At 35.5% G+C, this 21,722-nt stretch overlaps 1 protein-coding gene across 3 annotated transcripts; it reads right to left on the reverse strand.

Annotated features, from left to right (window-relative positions):
- Positions 1-7,270: 7,270 nt before the first annotated feature.
- Positions 7,271-21,431, reverse strand: LOC107831452 (serine/threonine-protein kinase MPS1-like). Of its 3 annotated transcripts, none has more exons than XM_075232865.1 (6): positions 20,890-21,431; positions 19,553-19,963; positions 18,335-19,263; positions 11,314-11,514; positions 8,497-8,658; positions 7,271-8,334 (listed from the first exon to the last, which is right to left on the reverse strand). In XM_075232865.1, exons 1-6 carry the CDS (start codon positions 21,077-21,079, stop codon positions 7,756-7,758), a joined length of 2,472 nt encoding a protein of 823 aa, XP_075088966.1. In that variant the 5' UTR covers positions 21,080-21,431; the 3' UTR covers positions 7,271-7,755. The 3 variants fall into 3 exon arrangements, with proteins under 3 accessions (XP_075088966.1, XP_075088965.1, XP_075088967.1); XM_075232864.1 differs by having other exon boundaries at positions 19,544-19,963; positions 20,890-21,429; XM_075232866.1 differs by lacking the exon at positions 11,314-11,514 and having other exon boundaries at positions 19,544-19,963; positions 20,890-21,429.
- Positions 21,432-21,722: the final 291 nt, after the last annotated feature.

Genomic DNA, 21,722 nt, shown 5'->3' on the forward strand with positions numbered 1-21,722 from the left:
GTTTTTCGGTTCGGTTTGAACACCCCTAAGTAATGGTTTACATACTCCCAATTTTGAAATGTACGGAGTTCAATTTTATTGTGGTATCAAGATAAGAGTTAAATTTGGTAAGTATAAATGTATTAACCTTTATAAGATTCCAAATTATCATTAAATCAAGTGCAAATTGGTTGAACTGTTCTGTGCTATCCGCCTCTCCCTTTTACAATTGTCCCTCTGAACAAATTAATTAGGAAATCGATATCATCGGCAGGAAATATTATAACGCATATTTTAGAAATCAAATGCAAAATAATTCTCCAAATCGCAAGGTGAATTTTTGAAAATTAAATTAGATTTCTCATTTAGTACTCTCTTTGCGTTACTATAACTTTAATTTTACCCTACATAATTTAACTTCTAGCGAACCAAATTATATAATTAATTCACAGTACCCAACCACCGAGTAGGCTAATTTACCCTCAACTCAATAATTTGGGATTACCTATGTAATGGGTAGTGCAATTGCATCATCAATAGACCCATTTGACCTGCCCATATAATTTGAAATATTTGCACGTCAGGTTTAATTATTTATTAATGTTAAAAATAAAATTAAGTTAGTAAAAGTATGCACTTCCTAACCGTTTAAACTTTTAGATGAAATAATTGTACGTATCGTAGACAAATTTTGGATTCGAATCTTGCCGTCACCTATTATCAAAAGAATTTTACGTGTGCTTGGCCATGAAGAAGAATCAGGTATGCACGTGATGAGCCGTGCTTAAGTGCACTCTATCTCAAGTTATCAATTTTAGACTTAGAGATTATCCCTTTGTTGACCAAAAGGCACAAATTTCGAGGAGGTGTTCTTGCTTCATCCAGGAGTCATGAGAAGCTTTAAAGATGAGAATCCCATGGTCAAAATTCACAATCTCTATTTAAATATAAAATTCTTAGGTCAAATCCCAAGTGTTTGGATAAAAAAGGGCCCCAAATCCGACTAACCCTTAAAATGTTGATTCAACCAAACCATTTCAAACATCACTTAATTTATCAAACATAGTCATAAACCATGCATATATAGGAACACATGTAACGGCAGAAATTCATATATACAATTAGTAGGAGCTATCGTGGCCAACGGATGGCCGGATAGAAGAGGAGTTTTTGTTAGTTTATTCATTTAGTTTTTCCAAGTGTTTTTCTTGTTCTTTCTTCGTCTAACAGTAAAACTAATGCTAATTTTCTCTATGATTGCAGGTTTTTGCACGCCACATTGGGCCAACCAGATGTTAGGCATGTCTATCTTGAAGAAAATCAAGTGGCGCACACACTGGTGCAGTTTGGGAACAAATGTAACTCGCATATTGATGTTGAGTGTGACGAACACTTCTGGAGTAAACCATCTTTATTTGCTTTCTTTACTTTCTGTAAAAACTTACTAGGGATTGTTTGGTTAAAATCAATCCCGCACTGTAATAACTTTCTTTGCATAATAATAAATTCAGCCTCTTCTAGCGAAAAAAACTTTTAAGAACCATATTCAAGTCAGGGTCCACCGATAGACTAACGTGAGATTGTCTTTCATGAGTGCCATCAAGGCATGCAATTGGATACCAACTACTACAGGTTGAGGTATTCATGGACCAAGAAATGCATGGGGAAAGTACCCTCCTATGATAGAGTCCGGAACCAAAATGTGGTTCTTTTGGACTCAAACTACAAAAATAAGTGGTAAAAAATAAAGACCTTTTTATATATAGCGCCATAATACCTGGCGCTATATACTAACAGTAACGACACCGTTAAGGTATAGCGCCAGGTATTGTGACGTTATGCTGTAAAAGCTGACATGGCCAGATATAGCGCCACAATACCTGGCGCTATATATACAACATTAATGTATAGCGCCAGGTATATACAGCATTACGATATCAAGCTATTGATAATTATGTATAGTCGCGTCCATGTCGTCAACTGTAAACTATCATTAAACTATCATTAATAATTATGTGTTTTTTATTATAATTTAAATTCATATTTTTTAATAACTTAATTGTACAAATTATATATATATATATATATATATATATATATAATAATAATAATAATATGTTTTTATTATAATTTAAATTCATATTTTTTAATAACTTAATTATACGATATATTAAGGATCAGTGACACCAAACTATCATTAATAATTATGTATTTTTATTATAATTTAAATTCATATTTTTTAATAACTTAATTGTACAAATTATATATATATATATATATATATATATATATATATATATATATATATATATAATTATGTTTTTTTTTTATAATTTAAATTCATATTTTTAAATAACTTAATTGTACAAATTATATATATATATATATATATATATATATATATATATATATATATATATAATTTAAACTCATATTTTTTAATAACTGTAAATTCATATTTTTTAATTATGTATTTTTTTTATAATTTAAATTCATATTTTTTAATAACTTAATTGTACAAATTATATATATATGGGTTCAGGGCTCGATATTTTGAGGACCAGTGACACCAAACTATCATTAATAATTATGTGTTTTTATTATAATTTAAATTTATATTTTTTAATAACTTAATTGTACAAATTATATATATATATATATATATATATATATATATATATATATTATGTGTTTTTATTATAATTTAAATTCATATTTTATAATAACTTAATTGTACAAATTATATATATATATATATATATATATATATATATATATATATATATATATATATATATATATAATAATGTGTTTTTATTATAATTTAAATTCATATTTTTTAATAACTTAATTGTACAAATTACTATTTATGTGTGTTGATACAATTATTAACTTAATTGTACAAAGTTTGTATTTTCAACTACCAATATAAGATACTTAAACAAAAGGAATTCTAAGCTAAAATACTACACATTACTACTCTACAAGGCTCTAAATTCTACTACGCTATAAGGGTCTACGTTTTACTACGCTAAAAAGGTCTGGATTTTACTACGCTAAAAAATAATCTAAACTAATCATAAACAACAAATAAATTTAATTGCAAATAAAATACAAAACGGAATGAAAAAACATATATATAAATCAGGATATTAACAGACAAATTTATTTTACTAATTTATATTTTTAGAAAACACTAATATTAAATCCGGATAAATTTAATATGCTAGTTTCGAAAAAAAACACAAACCGAAATAGAACACATTCAAATCAAATAATATACATTATTATAAATGTTTCAACTTAAAATAAATCAAAATACCTCGATTTAGAATTTTGGCAAAGCAAAAAGATTGAAATTTTGACTACGGAATTGTGAATCAACAATAGCACGAAACTCTACTCGAATGTGGGACCCTTTTTCTTCGAGTTTTATGTGTCGGGGGGACCCAATTTTTTTTTTTTTTTAAAGAAAATGGCAGAAACGGTGGGGGACCAAGAAGAGGGGAAGGGTTTTAAAATAATGGTGAATGGAATCGGAGAAGAAAAAGGAGGGGTATAAAAAATCTATGTATAGCGCCACTATACCTGGCACTATACATTAATGTTGTATATATAACGCCAGGTATTGTGGCGCTATACCTGACCATGTCAGCTTTTACAGTATAACGCCACAATATCTGGCGCTATACATTAACGGTTCCGTTACTGTTAGTATATAGCGCCAGGTATTATGACGCTATATATAAAAAGGTCTTTTTTTTTACCACCTATTTGTCTAGTTTGAGCCCAAAAAATAACATTTTGGTTCCGACTCCCCTATGATACCCACGATTTTATCGTATGTTTACTTTTTCATATTTTGAATTTTCTTACTGAAAATATTGACTTTAACTATGATGTGATGTTTGCTCTCAATTGCTAGTTTAATATTCTTTTCTATCGCCACTAATATGTCATATTTGTCAAATTAAAATTTTAAGTTTCATACTAAATCAAACACCGACTTATAAAATAAAATGAACGATACAACTTTTTTCAGCTTAGTAAGTGTGGTATCCAAAATCGGACATATTAATAGCTCGTTTGGACATAAGAAATTTTTCACTTTTTTTCGAAAAAATTTCATTTTTTTTTTAAATTAGCGTTTGGTCATAAAATTTTCAATTTTCACTTGAAGATGTATTTTGGAATTTTTCGACAATTTGAAAAACTCCCAAAAGTTGTTTTTCAAAATTTTCACTCAGATCACTCACAAAACTTCAAAAACAATCCAAAATTATATTCATGTTCAAACACAATTTTTTTTTCAAATACCATTTTTACTTAAATTTTTTTTTTTTTTTTTTTGAATTTTACAATTCTTATGTCCAAACGCCCACATAATGTAGGCAACATGGATACTTCAGTACCTTAAATAGAGAAAGTAGAGAGGTTTATGCTCTGTGCTTGTCTTTTAGCCTGGATTTATGGTCGCGCATGACTTCTTCGGTTCTCGTTACGTTTCCATCGTCCCTTTGTTTTTGGGAGTAGAGATTTCATTTCTTTCTTATTACTATATTATTGACTCTTCTTTTGTACTACTTATTAGCTGATGATTTGGACATGATGACTTGTTTGACTAAAGTTGGGCAATGAGGCATGGGTTGTCTTAAAGTTTACGCAACTTATCGAATCACTTAATTACCTATTACTATGTGTTTTACTATCTTTGGGTTCATGGGGAAGTCAATATAATCATTTTAATATTATTATTGTTGTCTGGAAATAAATAATGTCAAGCTTTGGACCCCAAAAATTGTCTAGCTAACTTTTAATGGAGAAACTCATCTTCTAACTCGTTCCAGCTCGCAAAATGAGCAAGTTAAAATGCGATGTTATCTTTTGATCGTGTGCCAAATCATACGTTCTTTTCATATTAAATAACGTTACATTAATAGTATTGTATGCTTATGGGTATCCAAAGCTTGGACTAGCTTGGTTTTGAATATATCAAATATATATATATATATAAGAAGTTGTTGAATTACCTCGAAGACGAACGAGTACTGCTGAATACTTTCGTCGAGCCTCCTGAATCACGAATCAGATTGCTCTAAAATGATCTGAAGATATATAACATTGTTCGTATATTTTATATATAGTTACACATCAGTACGACAACTTTCCTCCTTAATATCAATCAACAACTCGCAACAATAGAAGACATGACTATTTGATACTCACCCTAACTTTTCAGTATGCATCTAAATTTTTCGTAATCCTAATTATCCGAAGACATGACTATTTGATACTCACCCTAACTTTTGAAAACATTACGAATGTCATGAATTTCTACAATATTGGGATATTGGATTTATAAAAATGTTGAGCTGCTTGAATTCAAGGATTGACGTTATACCAAGTGTTATGTTGTCGCTGGTGATCAAGATTTATAGGGTTGAGACTCGTTGCTTTTGATGCTTTTTAAATAATATACAGCTCCCACGAGCCTCACTGGATTGGCAAAAACTGTGTGCTTATCTTGTGAATCAATCATAATAACATGAATTATTCATATAGCTATTTCATACTCCAGATGTCTTGATTTACCATTGTATACTTGGCAATAAGCTCTTGATGATATTGCTTGATAATCATAATAAACTGGCGTACAATCTGCAACGACTAATCCTTAACAAAATCTCTTTTTTTTAACCTATAAATGCAGGCTAAATGAAGAGGAAGTTCACTTAACTTAACAAGGCTAAAAACTCGTTGAGACTTCTCCCAAGCTCTCATAAGCATTTTGAAGAATAACAAGCAGTCGGGTGGACTAAGCTCCTGCTATGAGCCGGGTTAGGGGAAGAGTCGAACCACAAGGGTCTATTAATTGTACACAATCTTACCATGCATTTTTTCAAGAGGCTGTTTTCACGGTTCGAACCTGTAACCTCTTGGTCATATGGCAGCAACTTTACCAGTTGCGCCAAGGCTCCCCTTCCAATGAAGAATAACAAGCACATAAAACAAAAAGGGTGTGGATTATTCGGATCAAACAGAAAAATCAAATCGAACCAGTTTATTTATGTTAAGCTGTTTCACTTTAGGTTTTAAAAAAATAAAAATCAAAAAATCGATTATATATATATATAACACATTGTGATTCTTGGTATCTGCTCGGTAAAGAAATTAACTTGCTTTAAATAATGCCTACATTTATGATATTCGGCGTGCAAGCTTATTGTTGTTGGCTGTGGCATTATGCTTTTATAGAGATAAGTTGGCCCGAGAAAAAGAAAAAAATTGACTTTTTAAAGTCAATAAAAGATCATATAATAAAGCAGCAACAGAAGTGTTTGGCTATCTCATCAAAATATATATAATTATCTTATCAATACTAACTTTTAAAATCATATGAATTGAATTTTGAAAAAATAGTTAAGAGATTTGACAGGAATACTTCTCCTTCTTTATAATAGTTATTAATATAATTATTCAATTACATTAGATTCATATTATCTTACTCCATCCGTTTCAAGAAGAATGAATATTTTACTATTTTGGGAATCAAATAAGGTTATTTTACCATGTCTTTTGCAATTAGTTTTTGAATATTTTGAATTGTTAAGTATCGTGACTTCTAGAACTTTAATCTATGTCTAAATTCACACCAAGATTAAATCAAATTAACCCTCATACTTCGAAAAGGTTCAAACAAATTGAAACAGAAGGAGTATATGATATAACAGAATAACCGAAAAATCAAGCCGAAAAAGAAAAAACCCAAACCTAACCAAATTTACTTTGGTTCGAATTGGATGATACTTTTTTTCAAAATCAAAAACTGAAAAGAGAAACAACGTAATGCAAAGCAAACCAAAAAAACCGAATGACCCAAATAAGTTAGGGTCATATGAATTCTCACTAACCACGTTACTCGATTAAATCTCATCTCATGCCACAAATCAACACTATGATGCAAATTCTTTATTTATTTATTTATTTATTTCCCTGGGATACCACAGTCCCAACATTGGAGCTATAGGTAGATTACTTCATCGAATAGAAAAAGTATTACAAAATGCATTTGAAACGCAGGAGACCATATCTTGCTGCAAGTATAACATATAGTAATCCTAGCTTATGTAACAAAGAGACCATACACTAACTAAAAAAAGAAAGATGTATGTTTTCCCAACTCTAATGTAAGGAAATGAAGCTGTTACATCTAAAAGCTTCCTGACTTGAGTAGGTAATTCGGTGAAGCTATTGAAGAACAGATAATGTTGCATCTCAAATCCACTACTGAAGGAGAATCAAAAAAGATGCCATGGATATAAATAATAAGAAAATTAACTTTTTTTTACAAGTTTGTTGAAATTGCAGCCATCTCTATCCAAATGGCTTGTTCATTCTACATCTCTCAATTCAATTCGATATTTTAACACGATTTCTGAGCTAAAAAGACTAAAAACCGGAAGTATAAATTAGCCTGAGCAGTGAGCATTACTACAGATGAAAATGGCATTATGCATTTTGCAGAACATTTTACCAACACGTGCACACACATAGGAGTCGTTTCCTGGGCAAAGTTACAACAGTTCTTCACCTATTATCTGCAAGCCACTTCAAGAAATCAAAACCAGGTGGCAATCGCCACGTTGTTTCGAATAGTTTTAGCATACACAGCGGTAACTCGGCAGAAGGCTTCAAAGATGAAGACCCTTGTAACTGCCAAAAATCATAAAGAACCTAGGAACCAAAGAAGGCTTAATGCGTAAATCATCTTTAACATTACATCTTTGTGCCTCTTTCTGTGTTTCCCAACTGTTTTTGGAGTTGAAGACAGAGTGCCGACACATCACAAAGCAATTTCTGGTATTGGCATACAGGTAATGCCTCATAAGATATTTGACTGGGGTGCACTAGTAAATTTTGGAGTTGCATACATAGCATCGATGCCTTTCCATCATTTTCACATGATTTAGCAATTAACTGAAGCAGTGTACAGCTTTGCTCCGGAGGAGCAGGTAACTGTGGCGGAACAGGGGGAACAAGGAAAGGATGTTGGAGTAGTTGAGGAATCCTCCATCTTTCATTTCGATCCCATGCTAGACACTTCTTCATAAGATCAAGTAGCCAAGGGTTGGACAAAGGTTCATATGTGATTTCATGGTTTGGATCTGTTATAACTTTGAATTTCGCCCAGAAAGTTTTGTATTCTGCAAAGGGTGTTCTCCCATAAACCATTTGGTAAAGGATACATCCTAACGACCAGATATCTGAGGGCCGACCACACTTTATGGTATTGCCATTTGCATCTGTCTCATTACACATAAAGGCTTCAGGGGACATGTAGCTTAAAGTACCCACCTGTATAAGAATTAACATCCACTAAGAAAGCAAGGATGAAGTTGACATTGTTGATAACCATGTTTTTATCTTCCTTTTGGAAGTACACTTATTTCTTTTAGCTGCCGGGGTGAGGCAATCAGATGCATTCCATGTAAATCATAAAGCAAAAGAGTGGAATACCTGTGAATCACGTTGGATGTTGGTTGTGTCACTCATTATAGCCTTCGCTATACCAAAATCAATCAGCTTTAGTGAGCCTCGGACAAGAAGGAAATTAGCTGGCTTTAGGTCCGAGTGGACTATCCGTTCCTCATGTATGGTGTTAACAGCAAGAAGTATTTGCTGCAAAGTATGTTAAGAACTTTTGAGTGCAATTCAAAAATATTAAACTTTTACCAGATTCACAAAACCACATAATGTACTACATACAACAGTAGAAAATGAGAATAAGTATTGGTCTTACTTTGAATTATAAGCTTTTGTTGAGGGCGAACAACAACAACTAGGTATAGAGGTGGGTATTGAAAGATTTTCTTTCAGTACCCTAAAAAACCATAAACCAAAAAGGTTTGCAGATTGAGATAGAAAAAGCAATGATCTCAATTTTTGGAAAAGCAACTGACTAAAGATCCTTTGTTCTGTTGTTTATAGCATTTGCTTATGACATACAGGAACAGACTCCAAAATTGGACTGTATTTAAGTGATGGCCAGTCTCAGATAAGGCATTTTGCCCTAGGTCTGTCTCTAGGTTTGTGAATTTAAGTTGAATATGGAATTGCATACACCGTAAAATTGATAGAACAGAGTGAATAAAATGGGGAATGGATCAACTTTCCACCATTCATTTTGAAGGAGTACTAAAGAACGTTGAGGTTCAAGAGCTCATCAAGACATAATACTGAGAATGGTCATCGAAAGCACATTCCCAATAAGAGAACTTGGAACAGTATTTCATCTTCGCCAAAAGCCCGAGAAAGGTATTTTGGATCCCGTCGGTTTTGACCTTCATGAATATATGCTAAAACCACTGTTAGCAAAGAACAGCGCGTAAAAGGTATTCGCAAATGAGTCGATTTACCCCTCTGAGATTGTTACATCTTTCTAATGAGACCCTAGAATCTTGTGACCTCCTAAAATGCACGCTTATATCAATATGCAGGCATGAGATGTGAATGATGAAATGTTATAACTCTTTAAAAGCATAAGATGAATTACGGATTGAGCAACCTGAATTGTACACCAACCGAACGATAGCTGTAATCCTAATTGTTCCAGAATTAAATACTTAAACTGGAAGTACCATAATGATGTATATTGAAGTCAAACATAAATTAATATTGGCTTAACACATATTTTACCCCTCCACGGAAATTCCTTTTACACGCCTTTTCTTTGCAAGCATCCGTTTACACCTTAATTTGTAAGATTCGTGTCTAAATTCCTATGAACATCCTACGATCACTTTCTTCACGAAAGTCCACAACACGCACCACTCACGGCTCAATATGTGTCATAAAGTAAAAGAAAAAGCATACTTAAAAAGCAAACTAAAAATTTCCCCTTTATTTCTCTTTTTCTTCCTCCATTTCCAACCAACACAGGCAAGCTGATATTTTCCATTCCTAATTTTCAGTTTTCATTGTCCAACACCTTTAATCGCCCTTACCCAACTCCTAAAAAAAAGAAAAGAAAGAGGAGACAAACAAACGAAGAAAAGTGGAAAGGCCATTAATGCACATTGATTCGCTGCTGGGTGGTTTTTCCCTCAGAATAGCCCACATTACCAAGTCAGTAGAGCTTTATCTCATATCCCCTGTCAATTTACTTCCATGCATAGACCCCAAAGGCCTGAACATTTTTCAAACGCAGCAAAGCTGTATTGTTGACAAAACTCTGTTTCAAAGTCCAACAACGCAAAATTTCAGACTGAAAATCCCTTCTCTTTACAGCTAATATAGATGCGGAAAATGTCCTCCTGCATCACGAGTTCACCTCTGAATCATAATGCTCAAATGAATTGCAGCTTCAAACACATGGCAAGAAATTAAAGAAAGACGACCAGGAAGAAGAAGAAGAAGATAGCACGTTCCAGGATAAACAAATTTGCTTTTGACAAATTTCTGATGTGTGATTATAAAAGAGTTTATTTAATAGTGATGAAGAAAGTGAATATGATAACAAGATGATGCTTTCTCTTCAAGGAAACTTAAGTGAGATTATTAGGGTTTATTTAGTAGTGATGAAGAAGAGACTATTCTGTAGCATCATCTTCCTTCCTTGCCGCCCTTCTCCGACTGGTATTTGCCCCTCTATTTCAGTACTAGAATAATCATAAACAATGCTGGAAGAGACCCAAAATATCGATAGAGGGCATCTGGGGATTCAAAGAAAGAGAATTTCCTTGGTAATTTTTCATAAGTTTCTGGAAGGTAAAAATTTTCATCAAATAAACTCAGAAAACCATCAAATTCACAGGTAAAAAATGGGGAAGGAAAGGGAATTAAGGAAAAATGTATGTCTTAAACACGTGGCACTCAAATAAAGCCTCAGAGAGAAGGTTTCCGCTGTTATCTTGATTGTTTTATTCTCCATGCGCATGCCATATGTGGTTTTAGGGGGGCAATAGTTCCACTTTCACAAGTTGGGGGTTGTGTAAAAGGAAGTCGCTAAGAAAAGATTTGTAAAAGAATTTTCGTACAAGTTTAGGGGGTAAGGTATATACTAAAGGCATTAACATAGAATGCCGAAGTAAGATAGATGCAAGGGCATAGAAGAATTGGTTACAAGTTTATCATAAGACGAGAAATAAGTACACCTGTTAGCTAAAAAAGTAAAACTTGTTCACTTTGACTCAGAACAGGAAAAATTTAGGACCTGGAATTATTAAAGGAACAACTTAAGTTTAGGACAAGGAATCCACAGTAAAGTTAGGTCACGACAGCAACTCCACAATAATTTCTAACTGCAGTTAAAGGTGAAAAATAGAAGGAAATGACCTGCCAGTAAAATCGAAGCCAGTTTTCATCTATAATTGAATCCGAGTCATCTAGTTCCTTCCATTTTTGAGATAGCATATGAGCCAAATCAATTTCACCGTATTCGAGAACCATGTATATGTATCCGTCTTCTTTGACTCTGCTTTCATTATTACTCATCGAACCATTCATGACTTCATCTAGTAACCTCTTATCTGTGACCTAACAACAAAACGGACGTCAGTATTTGCTCAGAAACTAAACTGCAGATATCGAAAACCCCAGATAGTGACCCCCAACACCAAATACAGGCACATGAAATTCTAGCCTCATCAGTAAGCCTATACTTTAGGTTGAGTAGCTAAGCTAGCAATTTAAACACAATAATACCTGGAAACAATCAATCATTCTGTGTCAACCCAGCTTTTGTTTAATAAACCCATAAGATTTTAACTCTTCAAGACAAGAAGATCTGCCTATCAGCTTTTCAAAACTGTAGCTACTACAACATTACAGACTGAATGTTCTGAGTTAAAATCAAGAGAATCATCATGAATATTATGTAAATATTTTCCTAACGATTACATTATGGTCAAGAAAATCATTGAGATATATGACATAATATTTTCAATCCTGGGAATTAGGAAACTTTATGCTCATAATTACTATATAAGGAGTGCTAATGTTCATAATAAACTAACTTCAAAATGTTAGATATGTACATAATGTAGTCTTGTCCCATATTGGAATGGGAGTAGTATGTCCTTGTATAGTATAGCTATAAATAAGGACCTCTTGTATTGTATTGAACACACAATATCAATATATCATATTTTCTCCCGTGCCTTCTCACATGGTATCAGAGCTATCATGAGAGATTTATCGTTGTGCATAAATTCCAGCGATTCCGGGAAGTGAAATCAGTCACCGGAACCCTTTTTTCCGGCGACTTTTCAAAGTTGTTTTGCGTCTGCTTTGTCTCGGTTAGTGTTGTGCAAAATCCAACACTACCACAAGAGTAGTCACTGCCCGGCGACCAAACCCCAGTGAAAATCTCCGGCGGTAGTGTAGCGGTCGGAAGAAAATTTTCCGGTGAAGTTCTGACGTCGCGTGCGCCACCTTGCGGCCATTTTTTGGCGACGATTCTTCGGGACAGATTGTTCCCCTTGCAATTCCGAGCCTACCCATCCAGGTTACACCAAATTCCGACCACTTTTATATTTTTCCGGAGTGAACAATGATTTCAGAAGTGGACTTCCGGCCATTTTTTGAAAAAGTTTCTTCAGAACAGTTGGGTCGTCTGGTAATTTCGATCCTATCTCTACTGTTTTTATTTCATTCCGACCACTTTGAATTTTTCCGGCTGCTACAGTAATATTCCGAGAGCTACAGTATTTCTGGCGTGAACAGTGTTTCCCTGCTGTAAACAGTGATTTCTTCAGTTTTCCCAAAGGAATTACTAATTTTCACTATTTCAAGTTAACCCTACTACTATTAATTGTAGCAACATAGGAACCGATACTTCGAATAGTCGGATGGTTTCTTTAGTAGATTATTTTGAATTTCTTCAGCACAAAGCAGGTAAGCAGACATCTTCTGAGATAGCTTCCGTTGTTCAAACAGGTAATAGCGTGACTTGTGTCTCTCAATCTTCATCATCTGAGTCTTGGGTCATTGATTCAGGTGCATCGAATCATATTTCTGGTAACAAATCTCTTTTCACTACTATTTCGTATTCTCAATCTCTTCCAAGAGTCACAATGGCCAATGGGTCTCAAACCATGGCAACTACAATAGGCCAAGCAAGCCCAATTCCTTCCTTACCTTTAGATTCAGTTCTTTATGTCCCTAATAGTTCTTTTAATCTCATAGCTGTTAGTCGCTCAGCCAAATCACTTAAATGTGTCGTTTTATTTCTTGATGACCATGTTTTTATACAGGAACGCAATACAGGGCAGATCATTGGTACCGAATATGAATCAAATGGACTTTATTACCTTATCCTTGCTAAATCACATGGACTCACATCTTGTCTTCCTTCAACAACTTGTCCTGTTACTGATTCACCAGATTTATTACATAAACGGTTGGGACATCCTAGTTTGTCAAAACTTCAGAAAATGGTACCTGATTTATCTCACTTGTCAGCTCTAGAGTGTGTCTTGTCAGCTCGGTAAGCATACTCGCTCTCATTTTCCTCGACGTATTGATAATCGAGCAGAGTCACCTTTTACTTTAGTCTATTCATATGTTTGGGGTCCTAGTCGGGTCAGTTCTACCTTAGGATTCCGCTACTTTGTTAGTTTCATTGATGACTATTCTAAGTGCACCTGGATATTTTTGATAAAAAATCGATCTGAGTTGTTTTTTATTTTTTCCAGACCTTTCACGCTGAAATTCAAAATCAATTTGGGGTTTCTATTCGCATATTTCGTAGTGATAATGCCCGAGAGTATTTGTCTTCCCATTTCAGCAGTTTATGAAATCTCATGGGATTATTCATCAAACATCTTGTCCGTATACATCTCAACAAAATGGGGTAGCTGAAAGAAAGAATAAACATCTTATTGAAACTGCTCGTACCCTACTCATACAATCTCATGCTCCGTTGCGTTTTTGGGGGGATGCAGTTCTTACATCTTGCTATCTTATTAATCGTATGCCATCTTCAGCTATCCAGAACCAAGTTCCATCCTATGTTATGTTTCCCCACTTACCTTTGTTCTCTCTTCCACCTTGTGTCTTTGGAAGCACTTGTTTTGTCCATAACCTTGCTCCAGGAACAGATAAGTTAGCTCCCCGTGCTCTTTAGTGCGTATTTCTTGGTTTCTCGAGAACACAAAAGGGGTATCGATGCTATTCTCCTGACCTCCAGCAGTACCTTATGTCCGCTGACATTACCTTCTTTGAAACCCAATCATACTTCACAGGTCCAAGTAATCACTTAGATATTTCTGAGGTACTACCAGTCTCTTCTTTTGGAGATTCAGTCACTATCTCCCATCCATCTGCCTCTACATCTCCAGCTCCACCACCTATAGCTCCCGTTCCACCATCTATAGCTCTAGTTCCACCACCTATAGGTCCAATGCCTCCACATAATCCAGTTCAACCTTCTGCAGCTCCGCCACTCTTAACTTATCATCGCCGTCCACATCCAGCATCAGGCCCAGGTGATTCACGTCCTACATCAGATTCTGCACCTACTGCAGACTTGTCTCCTCTTAGTCAACCAATTGCACTCTGCAAGGTGTACGGTCCACACTTAATCCTAATCCCCACTATGTTGGTCTAAGTTATCATCGTCTGTCGTCACCTCATTATGCTTTTATATCTTTTTTGTCCACTGTTTCTATTCCCTAAGTCTACAGGTGAGGCACTATCTCATCCTGGATGGCGATAGGCTATGATTGACGAGATGTCTGCTTTACATGCGAGTGGCACTTGGGAACTTGTTCCTCTTCCTGCAAGTAAGTCTACTGTTGGTTGTCGTTGGGTTTATGCAATCAAAGTCAGCCCGGATGGTCAGGTTGATCGGCTTAAGGCTCGTCCTGTTGCAAAAGGATATACTCAGATTTTTGGGCTTGATTATAGTGATACTTTCTCTCCCGTGGCTAAAGTAGCATTTGTTCGTCTTTTTTTGTCCATGGTTGTTGTACGTCATTGGCCTTTTTATCAGTTAGACATTAAGAATGCTTTTCTCCACGGTGATCTTGACGAGGAAGTTTATATGGAGCAACCACCTGGTTTTGTTGCTCAGAGGGAGTTTAGTGGTTGTGTATGCAGATTGTGCAGGTCACTATATGGTTTGAAACAGTCCTCTCGAGCCTGGTTTGGTAAGTTGAGCACAATTATTCAGGAGTTTGGCATGACTCATAGTGAGGCTGATCACTTTGTGTTTTATCAGCATTCTGCTCTGAATCTGTGTATTTATCTGGTGGTTTATGTTGATAATATTGTTATTACTGACAACGATCAGGATGATATTACTAATCTGAAGCAACATCTCTTTCAGCACTTCCAGACTAAGGATCTGGGCAGATTGAAGTATTTTCTAGGTATTGAGGTCGCTCAGTCTAGCTCAGGTATTGTTATTTCACAGCGGAAGTATGCCTTAGACATTCTTGAGGAGACTGGAATGATGGGTTGCAGACCTATTGACTCTCCTATGGATCCGAATGCTAAGCTTCTGCCTGGACAGGGGAGCCTCTTAGAGACCCTACGAGATATAGGAGGTTGGTTGGAAAATTGAATTACCTCACAGTGACTAGACCTGACATTTCTTTTCCAGTGAGTGTTGTAAGTTAGTTTATGGATTCTCCCTGTGATAATCACTGGGATGCAGTTGTTCGTATTCTTCGGTATATAAAGTCAGCTCCAGGCAAAGGATTACTATTTGAGGATCGAGGCCACAAGCAGATTGTTGGGTACACAGATGCTGATTGGCCAAGATCACCTTCTGATAGACGATCTATATATGGATATTGTGTTGTAGTAGGAGGTAATTTGGTCTCGTGGAAGAGCAAGAAACAAAATGTAATTGCTCGATCTAGCGCCGAAGCGGAATATCGAGCCATGGCTATGGCAACGTGTGAGTTAGTTTGGGTCAAGCAGTCGCTCAAGGAGTTAAAGTTCAGAGAAATCAGCAGGATGGAACTAGAGTGTGATAACCAAGCTGCTCTTCATATTGCGTCAAATCCGGTGTTCCATGAGAGGACTAAACACATTGAGATCGACTGTCACTTTGTCAGAGAAAAAATACTTTCAGGAGATATTGTTACAAAGTTTGTAAAGTCGAATGATCAACTAGCAGATATTTTCACTAAGTTTCTTACTGGTTCTCGTATTAGTTACATGTGTAACAAGCTCGGTACATATGATGTGTATACACCGGCTTGACGGGAGTGTTAGATATGTACATAATGTAGTCTTGTCCCACATTGGAATAAGAGTAATATGTCCTTGTATAGTATAGCTATAAATAAGGACCTCTTGTATTGTATTGAACACACAATATCAATATATCATATTTTCTCCCGTGCCTTCTCACACAAAAGAAGTGTTTTTTCTCTTTTTCTATCTTCTCATCCTTGTGTAGTTATCATCTCCCCTATGGAGTTGCTAAAGTCTTAACATGGAAATGTCCATTTCCAGATTGGACATTCATATAGCAGCACAAAAAACTTAACCACTCCCTCCATTTCAATTTATGTGTGACAATTTGACTTGGCACAAAATCAAAGAAAATAATGTGGCTATAAAAGCTTCTCATTAAGGGTAAAACGAAAAGTATAAAGTTAAATTGTTTCCAATATCATTTTTTTTTGGAATGGACTAATAAAGAAAGTGTGTCATACAAATTGAAATGGAGGGAGTATAAGTTTTCTTGAACATACACCAATAGTGATATGTATGAGAAAAAGAAATTTATAGCTTTACTTGAAACTAGCTTTCTAATTCCAGCATGTTTAAGTTTAACGTGGTCAATCCCAGGTGTATTCAACTTGTACACTATGAAGATAAGTTATGTGGGAACTGATATAGATTAGCATCCTTGAATTTTCTAGTTCTCACTTTAATCAGTACTAGTCTAAGAAGTTAAGGAATTCAAAAACATGTTCCCAGAGTGCCACCCTCTCCCCCTAAACTAAAAGCTTTTTTTTTTAATCTAATAAAGTTCCCAAATGCCTAAGTGATCTTATCAATCCAATGGTGAAGAATTATTGGATGATGTTCAATGTTGGATGATCTGCTTCACTTAAAGAAAAGCTTTTTTCTTCTTTCTTTTTTTTCTGTTTAGCAGACAATTAACACACGAAACTAGCTTGAACTGTGGAGAAACATTCCAGAAAGTAAGTGAATGAGTAGCAGAGAGACTAGATATATGCACTGTAAAGTTTAGCCAACATAAGAAGAGTAAAGTTGTAAGGAGATCAGACGGGACTGTAGTGTCTAAGAGCCAGCAATTCGAAGTCTAGGCTTGAGATTCGAAGAGAATGGTATGATAGACGAAGATGTAAGTAACACATAGTCAATATAGGATGATTGGAATGGAGAAATTCTATCGTAAAGTTATGTGATAGGAAGATACCTACCAAAGTAAAATCAAGTATTATCAAAACACTAGTAAGACCGACAATGTTATATGGGATGAATGTTCGGCCTCTAAGATCCAACATATACACAAGATGTGTGTTGCACAAACATGGATGTCAAGATAGATATGCAATCATACAAGATTAGAAATTATCACAGTCGGCAGCAGGTGCAAATAGCACACATGGAGGATAAATGAGCAGAGAGAAGGTTGCTTGAGAAGCTTTTTTTCTTTTGGTATAAGGTAAGGTAGCTTGAGATGGTTTGATCATGTTCTACGTTCACCTCCAAATGCACTGGTTTGAGGTGTGAAACTATGGTGATTGAAGGTGCTAAAAGGGGATGAGATAAACCTAAAATCACATGGAAGGAGATTATCCTAAGAGAACTACAATCTCTTGGAATCCATGCAAGCTTAGCGGGGATACCAATTAGTTAGGATTAAAGCCTAGTCATGTAGATAGTCTTACGTTAGATCCAATATCCATTAGGAGACTTTAATCTCATTAGAGTTCGTACTGCAATAGTAGAAAATGTAGAGAACTTCTAGTGTTAGAAAGCCTAAGTTATTGATTAGCATCAGATTGAGACGAGTTTGAATGAGTGACATGGATAGTGAGAATTCATACAGTGGCCCTAGGTAGTTGGGATTGAGGGGCAGTTGTTGTTTACTTTTTAAGCATTTTTAAATTATGCAGCTTTTCCTAGAGGCTAGAGGTAATCCTAGGCAAATCCAACTGCTGTTACTATTTCTGTCAGCATGTTCACTGATGAGCAACTACCATCGCCGTCCTGTTGGCTACAGAATGTTTTCAATTGTTTCACCCATGAAATAACCACTTAATTTTGATTTTGTTTCCCTGATCTTTTCAACTAGAACATAAGCCAACAGCAGTAAACTTATCATTTTCGAAAGAAATCTTAAATGCCAATGCAAAGTACAAACCTCATAGTCAATTAGTTGAATAATGTTGTTCTTGCCCTTCAGTCTCTTTAAATACTCAATTTCCTGACAAAACCCATATGAAGTAGCATAGTCACGACCTTTAAGCTTGATTTTCTTCAAAGCATAAATTGAGCAATCTGATGCAATGACTTTGTGGACCTCACTACTTCCACCACTACCTATCTTTCCAAGCCTTTGGTAATGCTTTCCATTAACTTTGAAAAAAGTATCAGGATCATAACTTTTTTTACGAGAAGAAGATGGCGCCTTACTGCCTATGCTTTTTTCTTCCTTTTTAGACTTAGAAGGTTCCAACTTCACATTGGAAGATGAAACTTTTGACAAGGGAGCTTCTGATTGTATATCGGTGACACATTCTTTGGCTGAGTTATCTTCAAGAGGGGAAGTATCTTTAGGCATGTCACCTGTAATCGGCATACTACTCTTTTGTCCTTCAGCCAGATTAGGTCTCTTAAATTCTGAATCAGTTCCAATGGTAGAACTAGCTACTGCCACAGCAGTCTGATCAACTGAAAATCTGTTTTCATGCTTTGGAAAAGGATATGACGGCTGCATCTGATGTTCAGATTTAAGTTTAGGTTCCCCCAGAGACTCCATAGAGTTGCTCGTTAGATGAGGTTGAGAACAATAGGTTGTTGAGTTTAGCATGTGAGCAGATGTGGAGTTTATCAATGTTGTCGTAGTGCAAGATGACCCAACGACTGAAGCTTGAGTCATAGGATGGCTCAAATCACTCCGTAAGAAGTTCCTGAATTGGTGAATCTGATCTGCAGCTCCTAATGTTCTATTTTCCAATAGAGAAGAATTCCTGTTACCATCCACATCTGTGCTTTGGATATTTTGATCTCTCAAGACTTGGCTAGCAGCAGTCACAGCCTCCATCTGATTGCCTACATCCCAATCCATTTCTGCCAATGTAAGTGAATTCACATGAGATAACAAGCACTGTTCTAGTGACTGTTTGGTCATTGACACCTGCATAAAGCATATATCCTATGTACTATAATCTGCAAACTACTAAACTGACCTAGTTTACAGAGTAGATTAGCCAGTAAGACATCCTTTAGTTTGATAGATAAGCACTAAACAGATTATTCAGTCGATGAAATATGCAAAAGCTCAAGATATGTCTAATAGAAAAGATGGTCATATGCAGTGAAGTTAGAGGAGTTCATAAATGAAGCATACTATCACTACCCTGCGACTTGGAAGTGCTTTCAGCAGCAAAATGGACCCTCTTCTGCCCTTCAGCCAATAAAATATGTTCACACTCTGTAACCGAGGAAGCAGCTGTGATGTTGCTTCTACGACCAGTAAAGGATCTGGGTTGATCTCTCAAACTGTTGAAAGAATTATAATTCTCTTCATGTGCATCCACAGTGGAACCATATTCTGAAGGTAGCATCGCATCCTCTTGAGCTTCAACAGTAACAGAGCCAATGTTCTTTGGTTGTGAAATACATTCCATTAGCCTGTGACTCAGAGAAATCTCATCTTGGGTCTTCTTTGTATCAAGTGCACAATCTGTATTCAAAGTAGAGCCTTTTGAAGCTCCCCGCTGAGGAGCTACCGATCTCCTTGGCATAAGAACATTTGACTGCATTGTACCTAAAGAATTCTTATGTTAGATCTCTTGGCTTTTAAAGTTGTCTTTGAGTGGTGAATCAGAATGGCCAAGCTCCAAAATTTTGGGAGAAAGGAAAAAGACAAAATAAGACAAACCAAAACATAAAAGAAAAGAGAAAAGCTCTTGGAAGCCCAACTTTAGCTGAACAGAAAGCAATTTCCAAAAAGAATAAAACAAACATGAAACAGATGCATTTAAAATGGGAAAGGAGAACTTAAGTATGGTCAGAAAGGTACTGATGATCAAACCGTTGCTGGGAAGATAGTGAAATTTATAGTGATAAGATAAGGGGAAAGCAGAATTAATCAATATAACAATATATGTAGTAGTTTAATGGAAATAATGACTATGATGCCAATCATTAGAAAATAAGTGCCAGCCAAAAAGCACCATTGCTTTTCAGTTTCTAGCATCCTCATTAGCAGAAGGTTCCACTTTCAAGTGAAACATTTAGAAAGAGATTGAAAATGCATATGCATCAGGACGACAAGCAGTATGAGGTTTATCAAAAGAGAAACAGAAAAGCCTAAGACCGTGCAAATTAATAAAATAGAAATTATGAGAGCCAAGAATTTATACAAGGGGATTCAAAAGTGGCAACTTTTGCACTCCCTTTGCCACTACACTAGAATTTTCTCTTATGTCTAAGGGATTCAACAGCTTACTTTTTACCCCAGAAAATTGGTTTTTGCCTATTTGCACAGTATATCTTTTCCTTTCGTTTAATCTAGCTCCACTGCGCTCAATACTACAAAATTACCAAAAATTGATAGGACATGTCACCAGAAACCCTATAAGCTTACACTATAGAGATAAAAAGCCCTAAAACAGCCAAAACATTAGAAGAGATAATTATCACCCAAAAAAAAAAGCCCTAAAAGTATTGGCAGCATTGAGAAATAGTTACCGAGCGGACGAGGGCGTTTGATGGCTTGAATGTGACGGATTAAATCCGACTGAGAAGATGAGGAAGATGAAGGCGTCGCTGTTGTAAACGAACGGCTGACGTTGGCGGATTCTGACGGACGAATGGAAATGGGCTTAGTCCCTGCTGCTGCTGGTTGGCGTTCTAGAAGGTTCGCCGTCTCACTTTCCATTGATCAATTGCGACTTGCATTTCTCTCCAATTTGTTCGCTACAGTAGTGCACAATTCGCTGATAGAAATATCGGTACATATCCGTGCATATCCATATATAAGAGAAATGAAAATTTAGATAGTGTTTAGTTTATGAAAATGGTGACGAATCTGTGGATCCATGAACACCACTGTGGAGAGAGAGAGAGAGAGAGATCTTAGAGCTTAGGTGAGAGAAAGGCTTTCGCATTAAGTTCAAAATGGCTTCTTGGCGCTCCACAAATGGGCTGCTTCCTTTGCACTTTGCGCCCTAGTGTCTGTCATTTTGCACTTTGCGCCCTATCCATTTTATGTTCAAGTTTCAACGTGTTCTATGGAGAAAATAATTCAAACGGCAAAAAATACCCCTCAGTTATGGAAAATAGATAACTTTAACCTTCATTTGAATTTGGTCTTAAATATCTGCTTCGGCGTCGTTTGTTACATAAATGAGGATATTAATCTTGTGGGTATAGCTAATACTGGTATAAATGTTATACCAAAATAATGGTATTAGTTATTCCACGTAGAAGGTGGAATAGCTAACCCCATGAGATATTTCAGAATTATAATCACATATAATATTCTAAAAATTGAACCACACCGTTAGTCAACTGACTCATAT

The sequence above is a fragment of the Nicotiana tabacum genome, chromosome 16, assembly GCF_000715075.1.
Source record: "Nicotiana tabacum cultivar K326 chromosome 16, ASM71507v2, whole genome shotgun sequence".
Classification (NCBI taxonomy): Eukaryota; Viridiplantae; Streptophyta; class Magnoliopsida; order Solanales; family Solanaceae; genus Nicotiana; species Nicotiana tabacum.